Here is a 27,189-nt window from a genome sequence, read left to right as displayed (position 1 = left end):
TTATGTTATTTAGGTAATATATAGTTGCTTATACCTTTCCATGGATTAGAAACTATTCATGCTAGAGATGAAGAAGAAATAATTCTTAAAAATAATTCACAAAGATTCGGTGAATTGCCTAATGAATCCACAAAGATTAGGCAATTTCACCATTAAAATAACCTATGCTTTCGAGCATCCGCATGGTATAACGCTGACGAGCAGTTGAAGAGCATCCCCGTCACTGATCGTTACCATTAAACGGGAGGATAGACGGCCCTTATCCACGTCGGGTATTTGTTCCGTCTTCTGATCTCTCCGATCCCTCGAAATATTATTCGATGATTTCGGCCAGGACAGCGAGGACAAACAAACACAGAGAATTTCAGTGATCGATCAAATTGATAATGGTTGTGTGATGTGGGAGTGTTTGGGCATCGCAATTAGCAATGAAAACTGCTTTTTCGGCGCCCGGAGATTACATCTACTTCAAGTCCCAGGTTCCTCTCCATAAGATACCCGTACGGTTTCGCTCTAACACCTTGGTTTTCTTTTTTATTTCTTTTCTTACCCTTTTCCATTTTCATCTAGTTTCTTATAATGGGTTTGCTTCGTTAGATTGATTTTGTTAGGTGGTATGTCATCGCTTTTTGCTAGTGTCTCATTTTCCTTGGTCAATTATGGGTATTGGATGATCTTGGTTTTGTAATTTATGACCATTAAATGAATCGGGTTTCAAATTGCGTACTAATTGTGCGAGTTCTGTTGCGTGTATATGGTTTCCGTTTGTTTGAATATGGGTTTAGCTTGTTTGTCTGGACTCGTCATTAGTATACATTTGTTTCAGCTAAATGTTTTTACGAAAACCCTACTTGGCATAACGAAACTGACCGCATCTGTGAATGATTCGCAGAAGTATTTTTTTCCCCTTTTTTTCAATTTTTGAATTTTATATGAATAAAAATTAGTTATAAAATGATGAAAAAGTGGAAAAAAAAAACGCTAAAAAGTGGAAATAAAAGGGTATGAATTCGGTCACTTTAGTATGCTAAGTAGCAGTACCCCCAATTTTATATTTGCTCTTACTCAATTCTGGCGAGGACGAGGATGAGAACGGATTCATATTTTACTCATTGTATTTACTGGTTTTTTTTTTTTAGTCCAAATTGTGCAAATTATCAAACTTTGGTAATGAGTTTTATATCTTGGCATCGCAATGCAGCTGGGTGTGCATTTTGTGCTGTCTAGAGTCTCCCTGTTCTCTATTAATTTTGTAGGTCTTCTATGAGTTACCTGATGGTGCTTTTATTGCCTGACAAAGTCTCTGTTGGGAACTTCTTGTTTTTGTTTTTTCATTTTCCTCGCAGATTGGGACAAAGCAATGGCGATATTATGATTTTGGTCCTAAAGTGGTACCTCCTCTTATTTGTCTTCCTGGAACAGCAGGGACAGCGGATGTATACTACAAACAAATCATGTCATTGTCCATGAAGGTAAAGCTTCATCTCAGGGGTCTTCGTCATATCCATCACATTATCCATCAACACATCAAAAATTCACGTTCCTTCCTTTTTCTTTCCGTACATGAAGTTGTATGTCATGGTTTTCTAAGTTATCATGGACCAGTGTTCATCATCGAGAGTCTAGGGCTTGTTCTTGGTCATGTAGTTGTTCTTATACCAGGAATCATTAACCACTAGAAGCTGTCATGTCTCGGAGTGCACTGAAAGTGGGTATTAACTTTTCACAATCAGCATGGCTACTTCCTTATGGTCTTCCTAGTCCGTGTCACACCAAATGGAATATGATTGGAATTTTCAGAAAGAAATTTCATAATTCTATTCATGTTTGTGGCCAGTAAAAAACCTTTCAGGCTGCTACCAAAAAACCATTACTTTTTTATGATATGTATAATTAAATTTTCAAAAATAAGAGTGCAGAATCAAATCCCATTGAAATGTGTAGGATTACCGAGTGATTTCTGTTGATATTCCCCGGGTATGGAATCATCACGAGTGGATTCAAGCATTTGAGAAGTTCTTGGATGCTATTGATGTTCATCATGTAAGAGCTTCCTTTCCTTTAAACATTTCTTCTACCAAATTTTTGTGTCATCAATGTAATAGTTTTTTCTATGTTAGCTCATTGTAGTACTTGATGTTGTGCCACCTACCACAATGCCTCCAGTGTTGCATAAACTGTGGGTCACTCTGTACGAGGAGTGCCTCATAAACTTGAGTAATCAATTAGTAGACTAATCAATATATATCTAACAGATGCATCTTTATGGTACATCCCTTGGGGGCTTCGTAGCACAACTTTTTGCTCAGCATCGTCCAAGACGGGTTTGGTCATTGATACCATCCAATTCTTTTCTGGATACATGCAGTTTCTCTGCTTCAATGCCATGGGCTCCTGTGTAAGTCATCGCATTTTGTCTTTGATGAATGATTGTAAACTGCATATGATTAGACGGCCTGATTTTTATGTACTTTATTCTATACATATATATATATATATTTATATAGGATAACTGCTGAAAGCATCTAAGTAGTAAGCCCACCCCAAGATGAGTGCTCTCCTATTCCGACTTCCCCAAATCCATGGAGATATCATGCTCATCAAGTGTTTGATAATATCTACTGCCATGATGCTAGGACTGAATTTGTCATCAAGAGACTGCTTACAACTCTAGATACGTACAGTAGGTGAATGAGAAATATATTTGGTGGTTATTGACAAAGAATTATGAAGAAATGAGAACAAGTTCTTTGTTGAACTAGTCTGTTTTCAGTTGCTGATAAAATGTTCAAAAGATTTGCAATATAGTTGGGAGGCCTATGTTTTATAATGGAATAGACTGTATATTTTCTGGCTACATAAGATTATTATGGGTGGAGCATCTGTGCTTGCACAAAGTGCCTGGGTTTTCTGATAGTTCTTTTCGGGGGTTGGGGCTGGCACTGATTGCCCCGTTTTGGAATTCCGCAAAGATTAACATGCTATATGCAGTAAGGGGCAGTTTTAAGCCACAAACAATCAAGTATGTGAAAAATAAGTGGCCTTTATATCATTTATAAAAGATATTTTTATTACTAAAAGTTGCTACTTTGTACCCCAATCCGAATTTTATATCATAGAAATTCAAGCATTATATTGAATAAGGAGCACAAGGTCAGAATTAGATGATATTTCATTTGCTGAATGGACAGTGAATAGATCACCGTCGAGCAAGCTAGTTGATTATTTTTTAGTGTTTCAGTCTGCCCACATAGCTTTCTAGAAATTGGAGTGAGTTGGTAGGGGTCCTAGGTACTCCTTGATACTTCTTGGTCAGCATGTATTTCTCTTTGCCTATGATTTTCAAAACTGATAGTGATATATTTTTCATTTTAGAAAGGACGAGGAATACTTCATTGGCTGTGAATTAGATACAAATAGTGAATTTCTTGTTAGGTACAGGGTTTTCTCAACAAGGTGACTTCCTGATTATGGTATGCCTTCTGCAGTGTCAGTTGGACCCCTTCATTTTTGCTGAAACGATACGTATTAATGGGAATTCGTGATGGCCCCCATGAACCATTCATTGTGGATTCAGTGGACTTTGTTGTTTCTCAGGTAAAAGTCTGCAAACGCATACGCTATATGCCCATGTTTTGGTTTTATCTGCGTATATGATATCTTGAAGTATCCTGCCTTCAAACTCCCTATATATTGGTTAGTAACTCAGAATAAGTTCCCCTCTTTCCGCTCTCCTTCTTCCCCCCCAAATTTTGTGACCCTAGTAAGATAAAGTTCCTTGAGCTTCATAAGAACCACATAATTGCTCAAGGTTTTGACCTTGGGCGTTAAATATAATAGTCTAAACTGAAGTGCATTTACAAAAAATTAAATTAGTATTTGCAATCAATTTGACCTTGTCAGTCAATTCATTATTTGAAATAAATTAAAATGCACTGTAATGTTTACAATAAATTTACATAAATTTTGACATTTGCTACCAATTTGACGAGAGTGCTCAACTTTATTTTCCATGGTCTTGAAAATCACCTTTTATTTTGAATCTTATTTTGCAAACATTGAGGAGGTGAGTTGCATCTCTGCTACATCTGTATGATGAATGTCATTTTTCTAGATTGTGTTCACAATTATTTTACTTTTTCTTTTTCCCTTGGCCAATAGTTTTAATTTATCGGTTCACAAAATAAATGTCTTGTGCATAAACCAATTTCCATCTGCTGTTTTGTTTTAGTTTAAATGCAAAAATGTATGTGCTATAGAAAACTACTTGTTTAGTTCTTATGGCACCATAAGATGTGATTATCATTTCAGGTTGAAACACTCTCAAAGGATGTCTTGGCCTCCAGGTTAACTTTGACAGTTGATGCTGCTTCAGTTGGACCTTTGCTGCTTTCAGATTCATTTATAACCATAATGGATGTAAGTTATCTAAACCTCTTTGGATGTGCATGTGTGTGCACATAAATCATTCTTCAAAATTCTTCTTTCCTTTTCTTCTTCATTTTCCCCCAGTGTAAACGTGCTAGTTGATGCGAAGTTCTACTTTTGGCTTCTGAAATTTACCAGAAATGCTTTTGAACTTTACTTTTACTTGTGCTGTAAAAAGCTTTTTGATGGGATGTGCACGTAACTCTTGGTGAAGTTACTTAGTGTAATTTGCTGCAAAAATAATGATAATGGACGGATATTGAGATACATTGATGCAGTTTCCGTTCCCTTTGTTGTTTCGCTGGTGAAAAAGAAAGGTCTTGACATCCAGTTGGGCTTATGCTATCTTTGAAAGATATGATGTACCGGTAATTGAAGTGGTATCTTACATGTGGATATAAACTGAAATAAATGCTGCAGTTGTAGCATAGGTTGAAAGTGAATCTCGTGGCTGTAAGCCAAGCTTTGTTGTTAAATATGTTGAACCAAAGGTCAGTAGATTACTATAACTGGATAAACTACTTAACGGTCAGGTTCTTTAAAATTATTGGAACCCTACCAACAATAATTCCATGTTGCTGCATGCTATAGAATTCTATGGCCACTAAGTCATTTGCTTTCCTGCATGGCTTTTCAAATGCTTGAATCTATCAATTCAGCATCATTAACTAGATGCGTTTTTCTTAGCTATAGTACTGGAAGAAGGAAATTAACAAATTTTTGCTGATGGCAATACTGGTTCATTTTGACATGTTTACATCTTCCCCCCTTGAAGACAAATGATTACTGTGCAATTCCTCAACAACTGAAACATGATGTACGGGAGAGGTATCCTGAACTAGATAATTAATGAAATAACTCATTTCTGACACCCAGAGTGTAAAAAGAAAGTTTGCATTATATGTTTCTAATCCAACACAATCACTTCTGTGGACATTTTCAGGTATATTGTGTGGGAATTTCTCTGTTATGGGCAATTTTTCAATTCAGATTAGCAGCGACCTTGTTAGTCGACTTGCTGATGACACTGAAAAGTTGAAGAAGAAAACTAAAAAATCTAAAGCTAAGGTGCCACGAGAGCCGAAGCTCCAAATTCATGTAAAGCAGAAGCAGATTACTGGTGATTCTGAAACATTCAAGGGGCTTGTTGCCACAGGATGGCCACTACAGCCTCCGTTGTTTCTACCAGTAAACGCTCCAGCACAATCAGGTTACACAGAGTTGGATGCAATTCGATCTGTCCTTCAAGATAGTGAGAGGGTTATTGAGACGTTGCAGAAGCAGGAGGAGAACATGGTGTAGGAAGTGACACAAAGGGCTAGGGACCTCCGCGATAAGGAGTACAAGCTTCCATACCAGAAGCCTATCCCCTGTTCTGCCGAGAATGATGCTTGGTTAGCATGCTACAAGGAGCATCCCGCAGACTTCCTGAGATGTGCCCGTCTGGTTAGAAACTTCGAAAGTAGTATTCGCAGAGCAAGGCAGCAAGTGAGTTCGGCAGAGAATTAGTGTTTTCCAGAAGAAAAATTTCTGGTGGCATACATGAGTGCAAGCTAATATCCAGTTTGAGTGACACGTAGATTTTTGCTTAAGAATTAAATAAAACACACGTTGATATCTCCGTTGTTGGATTGCTAGCTGTGTAGTGTCAATTCACATTTTTTGTTAAATCTTACTCCTGACATCTCGAAAATGTTACTTTTAATAACTCGTACTCTCCACATCTCAAAACTGTGTTCTGTTCATGAATGCAATGTAACATGTTCAGTGGAACTTTCACCTTCATCTACTCTACATGATGTAGAAAAATGTCTTTCATTAGAGGGCTATCTGTTTTGACACAAGCCGTCCACGATATCACTGCTAGAAGAAACTATACACAAAGTACCATTTCAGTAAATAGCCCTTATTTTATTTTCGAAAGAAAAAAAGTCTAGAGAGAGACTAGAAGAAGGCCATACACTTGTGAATCTGAATCGGAATGGACCCGCTCTACGAATGCGACGCAGTCACGCGGCAGTACCGTCTATTCTCTTATCTATTTCCACAACTACTTTTCTATTTTCTTTTGGGATAGTGATAGGCTTTACCCTATTACTTCCCATCTACCACTACCACTCAAATGTATTTCAAGTTTTTTAATATTTTTATTATTTTCTTTTTAAATACTTTTTTAACATTTTTAATCATTAAAAAAAATTAAAAAAATATAACTTTATTAATACACACTTCTTTAATCATTAAGTAAAATTAAAAATTAAAAAAAATTCAAATATAAAAAAAATAGTAGATGGATAATAGTAGAATAATAAGCCTATTATTATTCATTATTTTGATGTAAGAGCAACCGGCACCCTCTATAAAATCTACAACAAATCTATCATATTGCAATGCATGCGTATGAACACGAATTATTGAAAGACTATTCCTTGAATGGATGGGAATGTGCCACCAAGTTGATGATCTTTTCACAGCCTTATCTTCGTCTATGACCACAAGAATCCTTCTCGTTGTACACTATATGCACTGGAAATGTAGCAAAGATCTTCTACATAGAGCATTCAAAACATTGAGACATGGGCTTGTTCTTAGCTTCTTAACTTTCAATTCATTCACAAAGCCCAGCATGTCGAATACAATTTCTGCTACGTCTTCTGGGTTGTAGGGTGCTAGCGATGGGAAAGACAAACTTTCTAGAGCAACTCTCACTGCTTTACTGTCCACAGTTGCAGTGCTCTGGTTCCTATGGAAAGCCAAGAAATCAAGAAATGCAAGGCCACCATTGCCACCAGGTCCCCGAGGCTTGCCACTGGTGGGGTACCTGCCCTTCCTAAGGGCAGACCTTCACAGGCAATTTGAGGAACTGGCCGGAGTATATGGTCCTATCTACAAGGTATGGCTTGGAAAAAAACTATGTGTGGTGGTGAATTCACCATCGTTAGTGAAAGAAGTGGTTCGCGACCAAGACGCAATATTTGCAAATCGTGACCCTCCCATAGTTGTTCTGGCTTCCTCATTTAGGGGAGCTGACATTGCCTTTTTACCGCATGGTCCTGACTGGAAGAAGTTGCGCAAGATATTTGTGCGAGAGATGTTGAGTAACACCAATCTTGATCGTTCTTATGCTCTCCGCAGAGAGGAGGTTAGGAAATCTATCAAAAATGTGTATGGAAAGATTGGCACCCCCATAGATTTTGGGGAACTGGCGTTCCTGACGGTGATTAGCGCCGTCATGAGCATGTTGTGGGGTGGGACGCAGGGAGGAGCGGAAGGTGTGCATTTTGGGGCTGAGTTGAAGACTTTATTGGCCGACCTGATGGTGGTATTTGGAGCACCAAATGTTTCAGACTTCTTCCTAGTGCTTGCAAGGTTTGATTTACAAGGGTATGAAAAGCGAGCAAAGAGCATTTTCGAATGGATTGAGCGCATTCTTGATTCTGTCATTGAAAAAAGGAGAAATTTAGTGGAGGCCAAAGAAGAGGGGTCAGGGTCACTAATGAATGAACAGAGGAAGGACTTTTTGCAGATTCTCTTGGAGCTTACAGAGCGTGATGATGCTGCAACATCACTTAGCATCAGCCAAGTCAAGGCCGTGCTTATGGTATATCCCACCTTTCCACTCTCTGCTCCATTAATTTAGCGCCAATCAGGAAGCCTAGCCTAGACACTTTTCACTAATACCATGTCTACCTAGATTTAGACATAAGATTTTAAACGGGAACAAGTCATTTAGTGCAAAACGTAAAGAGTACTTAGAGTCATTGATTTGTTTCTAAAAAAGTGTATCACATTGACAAAATGAAATGATGTTTATTACTTGTCGCTTGCATTGAGTATCTTGTTCGATTTGTTTATACATAGGACACAATGGTGGGAGCATCCGACACCACAGTAACAATGGTGGAATGGGTGATGGCAGAGCTAATGGAACATCCAGAGGTAATGGAAAAAGTATTAGAAGAACTAACAGAAGTTGTTGGGTTGGACAACTTAGTCGAAGAGACTCATTTGCCCAAGTTACGCTATTTAGATGCTGTCATCAAAGAGACTTTCCGTTTGCACGCACCTCTTCCTTTCATAGTACCTCGTTGTCCAAGCCAATCTAGCACTATTGGTGGGTACTGCATACCCAAAGATACTCGGGTTATGATAAATGTTTGGGCTATACACAGGGACCCAAAGATATGGGACAATCCATTGGAATTTCAACCTGAGAGGTTCCTAAATAGCAAGTGGGATTATTCAGGCAACAATTTCCACTATCTTCCGTTTGGATCAGGGAGAAGAGTATGTGCAGGGCTTCCACTGGCTGAGCGGACGCTCAAATACATCATAGCTTCTTTTTTACATGCTTACGAGTGGAAATTGCCACAGGATACAGAGCAAGATTTGTCAGACATATTCGGTCTTGTTAGCAAGAAACTGAACTCAACGATTGCAATTCCAACACCAAGGTTATCCAGATTGGAGCTCTACACAAAATAACAACATATGAGAAGTAGTAGAGTTGCATTTCTTGTCTTTACCAGTGGCTCAGTACATGTAGCATCTGCGTACATTAAGTAAGACCTTTTTCATTTCTTCATGAACATAAAAGTTATAGCCTTTCCAACCAGATGAACAAATCAAAGGATCATCTTCACACACACACACACACACATATATATATACACAAACACTAGTAAAATATGTTACGTGCCTTAAATATTATAGTGATTTTAATAAGAAAAATTATTTATATAATTTTAAGTGTGTAAATTCCGCACAAAATCTTTAAAAAAATTTGGTATATTTGAGATACACTTTAAAGAATCTACTTTTTACATAATAGTGATAAATATTTTAGTGATTTTATTTTATTTTTATATATAATAGTGATAAATATTATAGTGATTTTATTATTATTTTTCTTCTTCTTCTTCTTCTTCTTCTTCTTCTTCTTCTTCTTCTTCTCTCTCTCTCTCTCTCTCTCTCTCTCTCTCTCTCTCTCTCTCTCCTTTGGCCTGATTCTTCCTCCACACCCCATCCTCTTTACGTCGGCGACCAATGCAGCCACCACCGATCTCCCACACTCGCAAACTTCTCTCTCTCCTGCGGTAACCCAATCGAAATGGGTTTCTCCAATTTCTCTCCACTTGCGCTGCCGTACGCGGCCACGTAGCCTCACCGCCACCACCGACGACTCCCCCTCACGCCTACGACCAAGCCAACCACTACCGATCTCCTCCACGCGCAGCTCTCTCTCCCATGTGGTAACCCAACCGAAAAGGGTTTCACCCATTTCTATTCAATTGCGCTGCCATATGCGGCCACCCAGGCCACCGCACTTCCACCACCTCACACCGGCGACCACCTCTCGCAGACTCAGCCACCACGAACCTCCTTTTCTCTTTTCGTCGCACACTGACATTCGCACGCACGAACCCATTCTCGGCTCATAGAGAAACACAGTGGCAAGAGACTATTCATTACTATTCACATTATTATTTATTATTGTTCACGTTTTATAGATGCTTTTGGACATTACTATTCATTATTGTTCACGTTTTATAGATGTTTTAAGTATAAGGAGATATGAATTCAAAATAAAAAAAAAAAAAAGTATAAGGAGATATGTATGTATGTATTTCCTTTATATGTGAGGGAGGCACATGTACAACACCCAATTGGACTTAGAAGAAAAGGCAGTACTGCTATCTCTAACTCCAAGTTTGAAACTTGGACCGGCCCTTGTAGCAGTTTGATGCTGTGTACTGTGGTTCTCATATAACAAATAAAGTTATTTTTTGGTGAATCATGTTATTTAGGTAATATCTAATTGCTTGTACCTTTCCATGGATTAGAAACTATTCAAGCTAGAGATGAAGAAAAAATCATTCACAAAGATTTGGTGAATTGCCTAATGAATCCACAAAGATTAGGCAATTTCACCATTAAAATAACCTAATGCTTTCGATTCATCAATGAAATTATAGAATACGGATATGTAGAATGTCTAATTATTACATAAATAACTTAATAAAATTATATCTTATGAGAATACCAAGTCATTTATATTCTTAAATATTGATGATCAGCTGATTAATTAGGTGTTATAGATTTTATGACAAATTGAAGTAATTATCATTCTCTCTCTTAGTTTTTACGTTAAAAATGTATGCAATGCGAGGGTCTTATTATTTATTTCTGAATCCTATTTACTTGCTTCAAATAATTAAATTTAGATCATAATATCAGTTTTTTTATATTATATAAAAAATTAAATTGAAATTATAATTCCAAGACTAATTTATTTGAACTTGATCAAATTGAATCATTAAGGCCTAAAAGGCCTCGTTTGGATTTAGAGATAATTTTAGATGAGTTAAATAAAATATTTTTAGAATATTATTTTTTAAAATTATTATTATTTTAAGATTTGAAAAATGTAAATTTTTTATTATATTTTGTATGAGAATTTAAAAAAATTATAATAATAAGACGAAATAAATTGAGTTGAAATAGATTTCGAATCCAAAGGGGGCCTTAGTATTTAGTATATTCTACTAAATGAGAAATAAAAAAAAATGATTTTATATTATATTGAATAACGTTGTATAATCACACTTTTATTTTATTTTTTATTATTTTGTATTGATATGGTATTAATCAAACTTATTTTTTTAATTTTTTTAGAGAGGAGATGGAGGGTTTAAACTCAGATTTTCCATTTGAACCGAGCTATATGTCACCATCAAACTCTTAGGGCTGGTTTGGGACATCAAACAAAACACAAAATTTTCATCTCATCATTACATATTTTTCAAATCTCCATACAAAATATAATAAATAATTCAACTTTTTTAAATCTCAAAACAATAATAATATTAAAATTTAATATTTTAAACTTTAAAACGGAACATAAAATTCTCAAACTAACTCTTAATCATTATATCTAACTCTTATATTTTAAAATGTCCAATTAAAAATCTAATAAACAATATTATATTAATTTAAACGAAGAAGAGTGAACCAAAGAGCATCCACATGGTATAACGCTGACGAGCAGTTGAAGAGCATCCCCGTCATTGATCGTTACCATTAAACGGGAGGATAGACGGCCCTTATCCACGTCGCGTATTTGTTCCGTCTTCTGATCTCCCCGATCCCTCGAAATATTATTCGATGATTTCGGCCAGGACAGCGAGGACAAACAAACACACAGAGAATTTCAGTGATCGATCAAATTGATAATGGTTGTGTGATGTGGGAGTGTTTGGGCATTGCAATTAGCAATGAAAACTGCTTTTTCGGCGCCCGGAGATTACATCTACTTCAAGTCCCAGGTTCCTCTCCATAAGATACCCGTACGGTTTCGCTCTAACACCTTGGTTTTCTTTTTTATTTCTTTTCTTACCCTTTTCCATTTTCATCTAGTTTCTTATAATGGGTTTGCTTCGTTAGATTGATTTTGTTATGTGGTATGTCAATGCTTTTTGCTAGTGTCTCCTTTTTCTTGGTCAATTATGGGTATTGGATGATCTTGGTTTTGTAATTTATGACCATTAAATGAATCGGGTTTCAAATTGCGTACTAATTGTGCGAGTTTCGTTGCGTGTATATGGTTTCCGTTTGTTTGAATATGGGTTTAGCTTGTTTGTCTGGACTCGTCATTAGTATACATTTGTTTCAGCTAAATTTTTTTACAAAACCCTACTTCGCATAACGAAACTGACCGCATCTGTGAATGATTCGCAGAAGTTTTTTTTTTCCCTTTTTTTCAATTTTTGAATTTTATATGAATAAAATTTAGTTATAAAATGATGAAAAAGTGAAAAAAAAAAGAGGATAAAAAGTGGAAATAAAAGTGTATGAATTCGGTCACTTTAGTATGCTAAGTAGCAGTACCCAATTTTATATTTGCTCTTACTCAATTCTGGGGAGGACGAGGGTGAGAACGGATTCATATTTTACTCATTGTATTTACTGGTTTTTTTTTTTAGTCCAAATTGTGCAAATTATCAAACTTTGGTAATGAGTTTTACATCTTGGCATCGCAATGCAGCTGGGTGTGCATTTTGTGCTGTCTAGAGTCTCCCTGTTTCTCTATTAATTTTGGAGTTCTTCTATGAGTTACTTGATGGTGCTTTTATTGCCTGACAAAGTCTCTGTTGGGAACATCTTGTTTTTGTTTTTTCATTTTCCTCGCAGATTGGCACAAAGCAATGGCGATATTATGATTTTGGTCCTAAAGTGGTACCTCCTCTTATTTGTCTTCCTGGAACAGCAGGGACAGCGGATGTATACTACAAACAAATCATGTCATTGTCCATGAAGGTAAAGCTTCATCTCAGGGGTCTTCATCATATCCATCACATTATCTATCAACACATCAAAAACTCACGTTCCTTCCTTTTTCAAAAAAAAAAAATGAATTTGTATGTCATGGTTTTCTAAGTTATCATGGACCAGTGTTCATCATCGAGAGTCTAGGGCTTGTTCTTATACCTGGAATCACTAACCACTAGAAGCTGTCATGTCTCGGAGTGCAATGAAAGTGGGTATTAACTTTTCACAATCGGCATGGCTACTTCCTTATGGTCTTCCTAGTCCGTGTCACACTAAATGGAATATGATTGGAATTTTCAGAAAAAAAATTCATAATTCTATTCAAGTTTGTGGCCAGTAAAAAACCTTCCGGACTGCTACCAAAACCATTACTTTTTTATGATATGTATAATTAAATTTTCGAAACTAAGAGTGCAGAGTCAAATCCCTTTGAAATGTGTAGGGTTACCGAGTGATTTCTGTTGATATTCCCCGGGTATGGAATCATCACGAGTGGATTCAAGCATTTGAAAAGTTCTTGGATGCTATTGATGTTCATCATGTAAGAGCTTCCTTTCCTTTAAACATTTCTTCTACCAAATTTCTGCTTTATCAATGTAATAGTTTTTTCTATGTTAGCTCATTGTAGTACTTGATGTCTTGGCACCTACCACAATGCCTGCTTGTATGCACTAACAAATTTTGACATTTTGAATGGCAAATTTCTTCAAAAGCCACCTTGTGCTGAATATATTTCTAAGCACATAGGTGGTTCGAACCAGTGTTGCATAAACTGTGGGTCACTCTGTATGGGGAGTGCCTCATAAACTTGAGTAATCAATTAGTAGACTAATCAATATATATCTAACAGATACATCTTTATGGTACATCCCTTGGGGGCTTCTTAGCACAACTTTTTGCTCAGCATCGTCCAAGACGGGTTCGGTCATTGATACTATCCAATTCTTTTCTGGATACATGCAGTTTCTCTGCTTCAATGCCATGGGCTCCTGTGTAAGTCATTCTCCTTGATGAATGATTGTAAACTGCATATGATTAGACGGCCTGATTTTTATGTACTTTATTCTATATATATATATATATATATATAGGGTGGGCTTACTACTTAGATGCTTTCAGCAGTTATCCTATATATATATATATATATAGGATAACTGCTGAAAGCATCTAAGTAGTAAGCCCACCCCAAGATGAGTGCTCTCCTATTCCAACTTCCCAAATCCATGGAGATATCATTCACATCAAGGGTTTGATAATATGTACTGCCATGATGCTAGGACTGAATTTGTCATCAAGAGACTGCTTACACTCTAAATACGTACAGTAGGTGAATGAGAAATATATTTTGTGGTTTTTGACAAAGAATTATGAAGAAATGAGAACAAGTTCTTTGTTGAACTAGTCTGTTTTCAGTTGCTGATAAAATGTTCAAAAGATTTGCGATATAGTTGGGAGGCCTACGTTGTATAATGGAATAGATGAAACTGTATATTTTCTGGTTACATAAGATTATTATGTGTGGAGCACCTGTGCTCGCACAATGCGCCTGGGTTTTCTGATAGTTCTTTTGGGGGGTTGGGGCTGGCACTGATTGCTCCGTTTTGGAATTCCGCAAAGATAACATTCTATGTGCAGGAAGGGGCAGTTTTAAGCCACAAACAATCAAGTATTTGAAAAATAAGGGGCCTTTATGTCATTTATATAAGAGATTTTTATTTCTAAAAGTTGCTACTTTGTACCCCAACCCGAATTTTATATCATACTTCTGTGTAATTTTGCATCATAGAAATTCAAGCATTATATTGAATAAGGAGCACAAGCTCAGAATTAGATGATATTTCATTTGCTGAATGGACAGTGAATAGATCACCGTCGAGCAAGTTAGTTGATTCTTTTTTAGTGTTTCATTCTGCCCACATAGCTTTCTAGAAATTGGAGTGAGTTGGTAGGGGTCCTAGGTACTCCTTGATACTTCTTGGTCAGCATGTACTTCTCTTTGCTTATGATTTTCAAAACTGATAGTGATATATTTTTCATTTTAGAAAGGACGAGGAATACTTTATTGGCTGCGAATTAGATACAAATAGTGAATTTCTTGTTAGGTACGGGGTTTTCTCAAAAAGGTGACTTCCTGATTATGGTATGCCTTCTGCAGTGTCAGTTGGACCCCTTCATTTTTGCTGAAACGATACGTATTAACGGGAATTCGTGATGGCCCCCATGAACCATTCATTGCGGATTCAGTGGACTTTGTTGTTTCTCAGGTAAAAGTCTGCAAACGCATACACTATATGCCCATGTTTTGGTTTTTTCTGTGTATATGATATCTTGAAGTATCCTGCCCTCGAACTCCCTATATATTGGTTAGTAACTCGGAATAAGTTCCCCTCTTTCCGCTCTCCGTCTTTCCGCCCAAATTTTGTGACCCCAGTAAGATAAAGTTCCTTGAGCTTCATGAGAACCTCATAATTGCTCAAGGTTTTGACCTTGGGCGTTAAATATAATAGTCTAAACTGAAGTGCATCTACGAAAAATTAAATTAGTATTTACAATCAATTTGACCTTGTCAGTCAATTCATTATTTGAAATAAATTAAAATGCATTGTAATGTTTACAATAAATTTTCATAAATTTTGACATTTGCTACCAATTTGACGAGAGTGCTCAACTTTATTTTCCATGGTCTTGAAAATCACCTTTTATTTTGAATCTTATTTTGCAAACATTGAGGAGGTGAGTTGCATCTCTGCTAAATCTGTATGATGAATGTCATTTTTCTAGATTGTGTTCACAATTATTTTACTTTTTCTTTTTCCCTTGGCCAATAGTTTTAATTTATCGGTTCACAAAATAAATGTCTTTTGCATAAACCAATTTCCATCTGCTTTCTCTGTTTTGTTTTAGTTTAAATGCAAAAAAGTATATGCTATAGAAAACTACATGTTTAGTTCTTATGGCACCATAAGATGTGATTATCATTTCAGGTTGAAACACTCTCAAAGGATGACTTGGCCTCCAGGTTAACTTTGACCGTTGATGCTGCTTCAGTTGGTCCTTTGCTGCTTTCAGATTCGGTTATAACCATAATGGATGTAAGTTATCTAAACCTCTTTGGATGTGCATGTGTGTGCACATAAATCATTCTTCAAAATTCTTCTTTCCTTTTCTTCTTCATTTTCCCCCAGTGTAAATGTGCTAGTTGATGCGAAGTTCTACTTGTAGCTTCTGAAATTTACCAGAAATGCTTTTGAACTTTACTTTTACTTGTGATGTAAAAAGCTTTTTGATGGGATGTGCACGTAACTCTTGGTGAAGTTAGTGTAATTTGCTGCAAAAATAATGATAATGGACGGATATTGAGATACACCGATGCAGTTTCCGTTCCCTTTGTTGTTTCGCTGGTGAAAAAGAAAGGTCTTGACACCCCGTTGGGCTAATGCTATCTTTGAAAGATCTGATGTACCGGTAATTGAAGTGGTATCTTACATGTGGATATAAACTGAAATAAATGCTGCAGTTGTAGCATAGGTTGAAAGTGAATCTCATGGCTGTAAGCCAAGCTTTGTTGTTAAATATGTTGAACCAAAGGTCAGTAGATTACTATAACTGGATAAACTACTTAACGGTCAGGTTCTTTAAAATTATTGGAACCCTACCAACAATAATTCCATGTTGCTGCATGCTATAGAATTCTATGGCCCGTAAGTCGTCATTTGCTTTCCTGCATGGCTTTTCAAATGCTTGAATCTATCAATTCAGCATCATTAACTAGATGCGATGTTCTTAGCTATAGTACTGGAAGAAGGAAATTAACAAATTTTTACTGCTGGCAATACTGGTTCATTTTGACGTTTTTACATCTTCCCCCCTTGAAGACAAATGATTACTGTGCAATTCCTCAACAACTGAAACATGATGTACGGGAGAGGTATCCTGAGGCGAGGCGAGCATTTTTGAAAACTGGGGGAGATTTTCCCTTTCTTTCACGTCCAGATGAAGTTAACTTGCATCTTCAGGTTGCCATCGTTACTAGATTTGCTTATAACTGTATTTTGAAGAGCCCGTTATCTAACTAGTATTTATGATGTGGCAGCTGCACATGAGACGGGTTGGTGTAGAAGCTCGAGCGGACTTGGTCCCAGGCGTCTCAAAGGGAGGTAGTGGTGGAAGTCCTGGTGAAGGTAATGATGGAAGAGAAGATCCTGATGATGCACCGAGGGATGACGGGGAACCCTCTGAAGGCCCTTCCACAGATAGTCAGCTGCATCCAAATCCAGAAAGTTCAGAGTCTCATAGTTTAGGCGACCAGCCCCTCAGCAATGCGAGAGTCTGCCACGTGGTCAATGAAGATATAATGGTGCTTTTCTTACCTCATTTACAGGACATTTTATTTCTGCATTTGTTTCCTCTTTATTTGGGGTCATTGTGCATTACTTTGAACAATTGTTGGAAAGTCAGACGAAGTATAAAATGAGATTTTTGCTGCAGTTGTTGCAAAGGCAGCAAGTCTATTTTGTGTGGTTAGTGTATCTGTATACTGTTGCACATTTGGCATTTCGGATTGTGTTTTAATTTAATGTGATTTTTGTACATTTGAGAATCATTTCTTATATATTCTTTCACCAAGTAGGATATAATCTTCTATTTAAGCATACAAACATGTCTTTTTAAAAAAAAAAAAAATCAAACGTTATTTGTTTTAGTGATCCCCTGGGGGCTGAATTGATGCTGTTCCATCGACCTTTGAGTTCGTGAATGAGGCTGCTTCATGCTTTTACAGTACAAAGCAGTTCTCAAAAGATAAGAAACACACAAAAGCGGAAGAATATGCATCATAAACCTGATTTCAGTCTTTTTTTTTTGGTTATATCCCAAGTGAAGGCATAGCTCTTGACATCTAGAAGGATTTACGGGTTTACGAATCACACCTTTAGACCCCCAGCCTTCAATTCAGGACGCCAACCTAAATATCGACATAACACTTTCTTTAGCTTCCTTTAAGCCAATATGGCATAAATAAGATCTGCAGATAATCTCAGTCACACGGATACCCACCATGAATTCTAGAACGAGTCTACAAACAACGCAACATGCCAAAAAGCAATAGATCCTTCTAGTGTTGAGAGTATGAAACACCAAGGACCAATGCAAGTCTGAAACAACCAAAACGAACCAATATAAGTGCACCACGTTTAGGACTACAGGCTTTGTCAAAGCGACTATCAATCCAAGATGTTTATCTTTTACAGCTACTTAGGATGTTGGTATGGTTTTGGATCCAAATCTTTTATCTTTTATGGTATGTGAATTCATAACTTCATGATTCAGATTACAACTTTTACCTATAAAAAACTGATGCAGATTACAACTCTACAGTATCAACTATAACACATCCATTGACAACTCCTAGTTGGTGAATACGGCCACCTCATAACTAAGACGCTTCTGACACCTCCAAGATTTTCCCGGCAACAGAAACCTCTGCTTCCCACCCAAGTAGAAACAACTGATGATCACAATGACCTAACCACGCTGATAAAACTTTTTTTTATTGGCACTGGGTGTCTGATTACAAAGTCCCTACTAATCCCTGGGGTGCACAAACCCTCAACAAGAAGATTTTCGCAAGTTCACCTTGGGTAATTCGAGAAGAAGTTCCCCCAGTCTGGTGACCCTTAGAAGTTGTTTGCACCCAAGAAGATTTGAACCTTAGATTTGGAGGGAACATACCACCAAGACCAAGGCATTTACCACTTGAGCCAACCCCTAGGGTTAACAGACTGAGAAAACTTCACTGCGTACATAAAAAGATTCACTAAGTTACAACTTTGCTGTCACTACTACCTACCTACATCCTCAAAACCGCAAACTATTATCTCAGCCTGGAAACAAATACAAAAGAGTGCAGGCATAGAATGAGAGTCACTTGTTCGCTCCCGTGATGGATATATGATACTGCCATAAATGTGGTTGGATTATATATGTATGACGAATTGTTTCATTCCTTCGATTGCTTTTTCCAACCCAAAACTCCTATTATCCTAGATGCAGCATCTTCTGCACGCATCTAGCCAATATTGCACTATTTTATCCATAATTCATCAATATGTAATATGCACGTTACCATTAAGAGCGCATGACTAAACAAACGCCCATATACATAGTCCATTCCTCACAATCATATAATACTCTCTCTCTAGCTTACAAAACACAGAGGAAAAGAAGTACCAAACAAGCAAATGGCTGTCCATCATGTTAGAAGTTCGTCAAAATAATGATACCCGACATAGGAACAAGTGCCCAGGTCTCATCCTACATTCATCACTGAATTTTCTAAAGAACGCTATAATCTCATACATACTGAGCCAAAAATCCAAAGTAAGAAAATGGCCAACTCCACATTCCTATGAAGACCATAGTTCGGATGCACATTATAAACAGAACGCAACACGCACAAATTCTCTTAAAACGAAACTAGCATTAACCAAAAGAAGAAGAAGAAGAGCACAGCATAACAAAACCCAAACAGACCCAAGCGAAAATCAAACATAGAAGATATTACTTCTAGAAAACATGTCCGTTTCACAAAACACAAACCCGATACTAGAGCAGCGTCACTTGGCGACCATTCGGGCGATAAAATCCTCGTACCGGATCCGCCCGTCGGAGCCGACCTCAACCTCACGGATCCACTCGTCGAACTCAGAGGGCTCGAGCTTCTCGCCGATGCTGGTAAGGATGTGACGGAGCTCCGAGACGGAAACGTAACCAGTGGAATCCTTGTCGAGGACCTTGAAGGCGTCGCGGAGCTGGCGATCGAAGGGCTCGGCCTTCATGTGCTTGGCCATGAGGTCGAGGAAGCGAGGGAAGTCGAAAGGTGCGGTGAGCTTCTCCTCGGCGACGATGGATTTGAGCTGGGCCTGGGTCGGGTTTCCTCCAAGCGACCGCATTAGGATCCCTAGTTCTGACGGAGCGATCCGACCATCGCCGTCGTTGTCGAAGAGCGTGAAGGCCTCCTTCATCGACGAGACTTGGTCCTCGCTCAGATCCTTGCCCATTGTTTCCGGGTCGGGTTTCTTTTTTCTCACACACACATACACACTCTCTCTATCTCTCTACAGTTTGCGCCGCTCCGCTCTATTGATTGACGCTAGGCGCTATCTGTCCCAGATGAAAAAAATGGCGTTCTCTCGTATGTGCACCCCGATGCCGCTGGTTTCGCAAAAATATTATGGACGACGTCGTTTCACAGAACTATCTTTACACGTTAATTACGACAAAAAAATGGGCCGGGCCTTCCATGTGATAAATGGGCTTTCCAAGAAATCCATATAGATACGTGCTTAAGCAGGCTACAGTCCGATTACCATGTAATTACGACAACAAAGCAAAGCTTAGACCCTAGCTTGTATGTCGTGGGCCAAGGATGAAATCATCTTAGATGAGTGTCTTTGTTAGGCAAAATTTAAATTCAAATTCAAATTCAAATCAAAATCAGAGAGATTTTACAACATTTCATGAGTTAGGTTGTTAGATATTAGTCCTTGTCATACCAGAACTTCCAGAAGGAAAATTGAATACCAAAAATAAATTTGAATATGATCTTGATCGTGTATTATTCAACCAAGTTCAATTTTTTTTCAAATTAATACATTTGTTTAATTAAAATGGTGGTTTACACGTAAACTTTAATTATGGATTTCCTGTTCAAAATTTAAAGTGGAGAGCCTACTTTATGTTTGTGGACCATGATTTATGATTCACTTGTATTAGAAAATGTCTGCTTTTAATTTAAAACATCGATCGGATCAACTTCGAGTGATGTGGCTCATAAAGTTATTGTGTAACGTGTCCAAAAGTTCATGCTGCATGCCTCTGTCTGTCGATGAAATCTTCATGTGTTTGTTCTCATAGTTTGTTTTTTTAAAATTTATTTTCATGAGTCATTATTCACTATTTTATACTTCACACCTTATGAAAAATATACACACATTCTATAAAAAACACCACACTTCATAAAAAAAAAAAAAATTATAAGTATAGAGTGTGAAAGTGAATAATAATTGATAGATAGAATTTCGCTTATTTTTTTCTTCTAGATTATCTCACAGATGATGAACTAGTGCAGAAAAATATATAACAATAGTACGTATACATAAATTTAGTACGTATAAGAGGGAGAGAGAGAAGATTACCTTTCTCATTGCATTAATAAATATAATTAAAAATGAAAAAATTAAGGATAAATATTTTTATTATTAATATTTTCCTAAGCTTATCTCATCATCAAAATTTGGAAATTAGTATGTCCCGGCCTCCTAAATCCCAGCCCAAATTATAGGGTGTGGTGTTGTTTGGTTGCTGTGATCGCATGAATGAAAGTACACATTGACAGGGACACGACAATATTATCTGTACGTCATTAATGATGATTCTGAATCTCTGATTGCTCCTCCATCCAACGATGATACCACAACTCTAAAGCCTAAACAAAATTCCACAACTTCATAGAATTCAGCATTTTTATTTTACCAGAAAAAGACAATGACGGTGTTAAAGGGAATCTAAAGAAGAGTGATATTATTGCCCTACTACCCACTACTTTGAAAAGCATAAGCAATGTTTAACAGAATTAATTAAGGCGTAATTTAAATTCTTCATAATAAATTTTATTATTTATATTTTTTTAATTTAAATTGTTTATATAAAAAAAATTACTTGAAACTCATTGTAATAACTAATACGATACAAAAAAAAAAAAAAAAATTCAGTTGTCATTTTCCTTGTAAAAATGTCGGATAGTTTTCTTTCTTAATTATACAGTACCGGTGACTTCCCCGACCAGAAGTGATCCCATGTGGCAAGTGAAGGTGGGAAAAGTCAAGGGTATCGTGTTGTCTGGAACTGGGTGCCAACTCTGCCAAACTTGTTAGGTTTCCCACCCCAACCATCGACGCAGACTATTCAGGCTATTCATCAAGAATGTCGTGAACCATAGAGGCATAGCTGCTAGCCTGTCTTCACATTCTTCCTATATATAGTTTATTAGACTGTCGTTTATATTGTTTTCATTTGGAAATTAATATATATACCAATAATTGTTGTATAAAATAAATTCATGTTTTGAGATTCCGAAGAGTTAATCATTAGCATCAATCATAATAAGTGATTGGGACGGCCTAATTTACGATAAAATATAGATTTTTATTCTTGGATTGGCACTTTCTAGCTTAAGCTTTGAGTTAATTTTCAATCTCTAAGCACGATGTAATCAATGTATCTGTACTTTCAAAAGCTTGTAAATATGGAGCAACTTTACTGAGGAGATACTTTCAAATTTAAGTTCAAAGGCTGTCGGCTGCATCAGTTTTAATTTCGATATATTTATTTGTAATTTTCAGCTCTTAACTCGAAACAAAAAATTTCTGCAATGTAATCTATTTTTATTCCAACTTCCAGTCATTTTAGGCAGGAATCCCATTTGATTGATTGATTGAATGGAGCCCATTTGTTAAGCACCGGTTTAAAATCAAGGCAGCAGCCAGCAGGTCATTGTCGAGCAGGACCTTTTGTGGCTCGTGCACCACATCATCGTCAATCTAAATGACCGATTTAAATTGCATTCTATGGCAAACATTGACAGCTTTTGTTCTTCCACTATCTCATCCCCAAACAAATCCAAATGCGAAACTGCCCGCATCCCAATAACGTAAATTAGTTGTTTTGTTTGTAGCGAATTCTACTCTTATGGGTAGAAGAGTACAGAATTTCTGGATAGAGAAATAAAGCGACGAAGAAGCACTGTCTACAGAGGGACAACAGGAAATTGGAAGATATTAGAATACCAGAACAAAGATGGATTTCTCAGGATAGGCCATAGAGAGGAAAGATTTCGGGGGGAAACCGAGAGTTTTGAGGCAAAAGCGGAATGGGTTTACTTCAATTTTTCATCTCTCTGATTCTTTTGCTCACATTTTCTACTCCACGACTTGTTCTTGGAAATGCAGAGCTGAGAGCTCTTCTTGAGTTGAAGTATTCGCTGGACCCGGAGAATAAGCTGTTGAAGTCATGGACCAGTGAGGGTGACCCATGTAGCGGTTCATTTGAAGGCGTGGCGTGCAACGAGCATCGCAAAGTGGCTAACATTTCCTTGCAGGGAAAGGGTCTCTCAGGCAAGGTCTCTGGAGCCGTGGCCGGGCTGAAATGCCTGTCGGGGTTGTACTTGCACTACAACAAATTGTCCGGAGAGATACCCACGGAGATCTCCAATCTGACTGAGCTGACTGAGCTCTATCTCGACGAGAATAATCTATCTGGTGGTATACCACCTGAGTTAGGGAACATGGATAATCTTCAAGGTTGGTGGTTTGTTTTATATGAAAAAAGTTTTAGTTATACTCAGGAATTAATGGCTTCTCTCTTTTCTGGGTGCTCTTGTCCATTTGTTGTTCTGCTATTATGCCACATTCTAAGCGATTAATTTTCTTTTTCTAACCTTTTCTTTCTCCGAGTAAGCTTTGATCTATGTTATATGGGCTTCAATTTTGCTTGCAATTCCCAAGTTCTTAGTTTTTTTAACATTAGCGCGATTTTTTCATATTTGAAGGACATTTATTGCTAAGAAAACTGGGGGATGGAGGAGACGGATGAAATTTGACTATCCGGAGTTTATTTGTGTCGTTTCCAGGAAAATGAAATGGTTTGGCGTTCTGTGTAGTTTGTTTGCTCCAGTTCCAAGTTGTACAGAAATTTGGCCATGGTGCACTGTCACCTGTTATGTGCATTTGTTGGTTATCTATGAATTAAAATTCACCGATTCTCTTTCCACCGCTTTTATTTTGGACTTTGTTCCTCTAGCCCAGATAAATTTGACACGTTTTTTTCGTAGTTTTGCAGCTATGTTGTAACCAGCTGACTGGAACCATTCCTTCTCAGATGGGTTCCTTGAAGAGGCTAAGTGTTCTTGCCCTGCAATACAACAGACTAAAGGGTGAAATCCCGGCAGCCTTAGGGAACTTGAGGATGCTAAGAAGGCTTGATTTGAGCTTTAATGGCTTCTCTGGTAGAATTCCAGCAAGACTGGCTGATATTCCACAGTTGGAAGTTCTTGATGTGCGAAACAATTCTCTCTCTGGATTTCTCCCTACCGGTATGTCTCTTCCATCCTTGATTATTTACACAAAAAGTTCTCATATTTGACATTCTTTTGGTTTCTTTTTTGGTGATTTTTGTTGTGAATTGATCTGTACTGATTATATTTTTTTATAAATGAAAACGAAGCTTTCAGAAGTTTAAATGAAGGATTCCAGTATGGGAACAATCCAAGTTTATGTGGAGCTGGGTTTCCTGCAGTGAGAGTCTGCTCAGAATTTGATAATGATAAAGTGAATGTTGATCAACTTGAACCTCCTGGATCAATCACAAATAATACTGTTCCACTAGCCAATCCACAGTCCGCAAATTTCCATGCTCACTGCAACCAAACTCATTGCTCAGAGGCAACAAGACTACCACAGGCTGCAATTATTACAGGGGTTATTGCAGTCACCGTCTCTTTGACAGGGGCTGTATTTCTCACCGTTATTTGGTACCGCCGGCGGAAACAAAAGATTGGAACTACATCTGATTCTCCTGATGATCGACTTAGCACTGAGCAGCCCAAGGAATTCTATAGAAAAAATGCCTCTCCACTTGTAAGTCTTGAGTACTCCAACGGATGGGGCCCTTTGGCTGATGGTCGAAATGGAACTGGAACTCCTCCAGATTGTCCAAGCTACTTTACGTTCAACATAGAAGAGGTTGAGTCTGCAACCCAGTATTTTTCTGAGGCAAATTTATTGGGAAAGAGCAACTTCTCGGCTGTGTACAAAGGAGTTCTAAGAGATGGTTCTCTTGTAGCTATTAGAGTCATTAATGTGACCAGCTGTAAGTCTGATGAAGCTGAATTCATGAAGGGTTTGAAGTTGTTGGCCTCACTGAGACATGAAAACCTTGCTAGGTTGAGAGGTTTCTGTTGCTCAAGGAGCAGGGGTGAATGTTTTCTCATATATGATTTTGCTCCAAATGGAAACCTGTACCGATATCTTGATTTAGATGGTGGAAGCAGCATAGAGCTCGACTGGTCCAAGAGGTTTTCTGTCATTAGTGGAATTGCAAAAGGTCAGTACTTTCTATTCATTCTTTATTTTATTTAGTGTCATTTTCTCGAATCTCTTGCAAGGATGCTGCATTGTATGGGCATGATGATGGGTGGATATGTTGTGTGGCTCGCTCTCAGCGTTCCCACGTATAGTCATGACTTGTGCATCACTCAGTGATGCTACAGCTACGAGGGTAGTGTGAGTCAAATACTCAAATAAGTTGTTTAGGAGAATTCTATCAACGCACATGCTTTAACACCATATCTTACACAGGATTACTAAAGCTTAAAGTGTAAAGTTAGTTTATTTCCATATTAATTGTGCTTTTCCAACCAGGTATTGGATATTTACACAGCAGCAGTGAAAACAAGTCAGTCGTAATTCACCAAAACATTTCGGTTGAGAAGATTCTCATTGACCAGCAGTTCAATCCATTGATTTCGGATTCCGGCCTTCCTAAACTTCTCGCTGATGATGTTGTCTTCTCAACTCTTAAGATGAGTGCTGCAATGGGATACATGGCTCCTGAGTACATTACGACTGGCCGTTTTACTGAGAAGAGTGACATATATGCATTTGGAGTAATCATCCTCCAAGTTCTATCCGGGAAGCGGAAACTCACCAACTCAATGCAATTGGCAGCTGAATCTTGTAGATATCAAGATTTCATTGACACAAGTCTGAAAGGCAAATACCCTGAATCCGAGGCAGCTAAACTGGCAGAAATTGCACTGATGTGCACCCACGAGCTTCCCAACCACAGGCCAAACATAGAGGCTGTAATTCAGGACCTAAGCCAGCTAGTCACAGTTCTTGATAGAACTACTTTCATGTCTATTTCTTGAGTGTTTCTGATGATAATGATCTAATGCTAAAGCCTCACTAGTCTGCAAACTGTTGTTGAAGATATCGATCTGCAATGTCCCTTTTGAGGAGGTCTCTGCAAATTGGTTGGGGGAGGGATGGATATTTTTGGAAATGGGTCCCCTCTGATTACTTTTAATAACATATTTCTAGCTTTGTGAAAAGCAATATCTGTGACAATCAGTCAGAAACACATTGATTATTTGTTCCATTTCTGAATATAGAGTATCATACATTCAAGAGATGCATTTGCAATCACTAGCCAACATCCACTTTAGCACTGCTAACTGCTAAATTTTTCATGCGTTAATTTACGTTAGAAGACTCTAGTAACAGCAATTCAGCAACCAGCCATGTAACTTCAAAGAGATTCATCAAGCTTTTCTGTGTGTATGTGGTTGTTTGACCAGGTTTATTGACGCACGCCGCATGGCCTTAGTTCTCTAGTTACAACAATTTGAATGACCTCATTCTATTTCTCACAAACAAAAAATTGTGAACTGAGTTTCAGCCGTTAAGGGAACATTCACTGCCAGTATAATCGCCAAGAAAGTCCTTAGGATTGATCGAGTGCAGAAGAGGTATGCTTTTCCGCTTACATTTATCAAGTTTTTAATTTAATATCTTATAATACTCTTATTATTAGAAATTTAATTCTGTTTATAATTTTGATAGCCTAAAACTGCTGCGTTTAAGAATGTGGAATCAATTCGCTCACGATGAATGCCAAGAAATTTCTAACTTTATTCTAGCAAGATCAATCATTCTGAAAACGAGAATTAGAATTTCTTCTTATGATGGTCATTCCTATTAGAATTAACATTCTTATCAATTATCCATTGTGTATTTGTATATTTATTCATACATATTTATAATGTAGGCCAATCTTTGTCATCAAGACCGACGAGTGTCTTCACCATCGAGCCTCTTCTTCCATCTGTTGTTGCATTGCGTACATGGGAAACAACTTATCTAAAAGACTTTATTCCATTTCTCATTTAAATAGAATACAAATTTCATATTGGTTTTTTATAATATACTACCATATATATCCAACATGTATTATCTCATATTTTAATACTTCACTTTAATTATTAATCCAAACTCTTAGGGCAACACAGAATAATTGATTACTCGGAGAAATAATTGGAAACAATTTCGATATGCCAAGTGGATCAGTTTCAAGCAGCTCTGTTGACCCAATATTAAATATTTCTGAAATTACAGAAACTGTGAGAAATTTTATTGTTTAAAATCATATCTCTTATTTTTGTTTAAAATTATTTTACTTCTATATTTAAATAATAATTATTTCCATAAATATTTATTTTTTATTAGTATGTGATGCATTTCACTACTCCATTTTAACGCAGCGGCCAACATTTTTGGTTGGAGGAAGATTTTCAATGGTTGATTTACTACATGTCCT

At 37.3% G+C, this 27,189-nt stretch overlaps 4 protein-coding genes across 8 annotated transcripts; 3 read left to right on the top strand and 1 right to left on the bottom strand.

Annotated features, from left to right (window-relative positions):
- Positions 1-91: 91 nt before the first annotated feature.
- LOC108999163 (maspardin-like) lies at positions 92-17,359 on the top strand. Of its 5 annotated transcripts, XM_018975959.2 has the most exons (9): positions 95-500; positions 1,347-1,472; positions 1,945-2,043; positions 2,256-2,398; positions 3,489-3,597; positions 4,312-4,419; positions 5,204-5,256; positions 16,685-16,772; positions 16,850-17,346. In XM_018975959.2, the coding sequence occupies exons 1-9, from the start codon at positions 429-431 to the stop codon at positions 17,228-17,230; spliced, it is 1,179 nt and encodes a 392-aa protein (XP_018831504.1). In that variant the 5' UTR covers positions 95-428; the 3' UTR covers positions 17,231-17,346. The 5 variants fall into 5 exon arrangements, with proteins under 5 accessions (XP_018831507.1, XP_018831508.1, XP_018831504.1 ...); XM_018975962.2 differs by lacking the exons at positions 16,685-16,772; positions 16,850-17,346 and adding an exon at positions 5,372-6,213 and having other exon boundaries at positions 92-500; positions 5,204-5,245; XM_018975963.2 differs by lacking the exons at positions 16,685-16,772; positions 16,850-17,346 and adding an exon at positions 5,372-6,213 and having other exon boundaries at positions 92-500.
- LOC118349453 (labd-13Z-ene-9,15,16-triol synthase, chloroplastic-like) lies at positions 6,860-9,043 on the top strand. Its single transcript, XM_035694008.1, has 2 exons — positions 6,860-8,029; positions 8,290-9,043. The coding sequence occupies exons 1-2, from the start codon at positions 7,520-7,522 to the stop codon at positions 8,911-8,913; spliced, it is 1,134 nt and encodes a 377-aa protein (XP_035549901.1). The 5' UTR covers positions 6,860-7,519; the 3' UTR covers positions 8,914-9,043.
- A 1,665-nt stretch (positions 17,360-19,024) lies between the features above and the next one.
- On the bottom strand, positions 19,025-19,993 carry LOC108999282 (probable calcium-binding protein CML13). Its single transcript, XM_018976154.2, has one exon. The coding sequence runs from the start codon at positions 19,812-19,814 to the stop codon at positions 19,371-19,373; it is 444 nt and encodes a 147-aa protein (XP_018831699.1). The 5' UTR covers positions 19,815-19,993; the 3' UTR covers positions 19,025-19,370.
- A 2,394-nt stretch (positions 19,994-22,387) lies between these two features.
- On the top strand, positions 22,388-26,015 carry LOC108999233 (protein NSP-INTERACTING KINASE 2-like). Its single transcript, XM_018976079.2, has 4 exons — positions 22,388-23,114; positions 23,645-23,905; positions 24,037-24,915; positions 25,233-26,015. Exons 1-4 carry the CDS (start codon positions 22,685-22,687, stop codon positions 25,739-25,741), a joined length of 2,079 nt encoding a protein of 692 aa, XP_018831624.2. The 5' UTR covers positions 22,388-22,684; the 3' UTR covers positions 25,742-26,015.
- The last annotated feature ends 1,174 nt before the right edge of the window (positions 26,016-27,189 follow it).

Source organism: Juglans regia, chromosome 9 (assembly GCF_001411555.2).
Source record: "Juglans regia cultivar Chandler chromosome 9, Walnut 2.0, whole genome shotgun sequence".
Lineage (NCBI taxonomy): Eukaryota > Viridiplantae > Streptophyta > Magnoliopsida > Fagales > Juglandaceae > Juglans > Juglans regia.
The sequence above is the reverse complement of the archived record's forward strand: the minus strand, read 5'-3'. Positions and strand labels throughout refer to the sequence as shown.

What these genes read in the sequence shown, in the direction of transcription:
- LOC118349453 (XM_035694008.1), top strand. Translation starts at nt 7,520, where the DNA reads ATGTTGAGTAACACCAATCTTGATCGTTCTTATGCTCTCCGCAGAGAG. An exon ending in AAGTCAAGGCCGTGCTTATG is followed by an intron (nt 8,030 to 8,289) that starts GTATATCCCACC and finishes GTTTATACATAG; the next exon opens with GACACAATGGTGGGAGCATC.
- LOC108999163 (XM_018975958.2), top strand. Translation starts at nt 11,703, where the DNA reads ATGAAAACTGCTTTTTCGGCGCCCGGAGATTACATCTACTTCAAGTCC. An exon ending in CGGTTATAACCATAATGGAT is followed by an intron (nt 15,849 to 16,631) that starts GTAAGTTATCTA and finishes CCCCCCTTGAAG; the next exon opens with ACAAATGATTACTGTGCAAT. An exon ending in AAGTTAACTTGCATCTTCAG is followed by an intron (nt 16,773 to 16,849) that starts GTTGCCATCGTT and finishes ATGATGTGGCAG; the next exon opens with CTGCACATGAGACGGGTTGG.
- LOC108999282 (XM_018976154.2), bottom strand. Translation starts at nt 19,814, where the DNA reads ATGGGCAAGGATCTGAGCGAGGACCAAGTCTCGTCGATGAAGGAGGCC.
- LOC108999233 (XM_018976079.2), top strand. Translation starts at nt 22,685, where the DNA reads ATGGGTTTACTTCAATTTTTCATCTCTCTGATTCTTTTGCTCACATTT. An exon ending in GAACATGGATAATCTTCAAG is followed by an intron (nt 23,115 to 23,644) that starts GTTGGTGGTTTG and finishes TTTTTTTCGTAG; the next exon opens with TTTTGCAGCTATGTTGTAAC. An exon ending in CATTAGTGGAATTGCAAAAG is followed by an intron (nt 24,916 to 25,232) that starts GTCAGTACTTTC and finishes TTTTCCAACCAG; the next exon opens with GTATTGGATATTTACACAGC.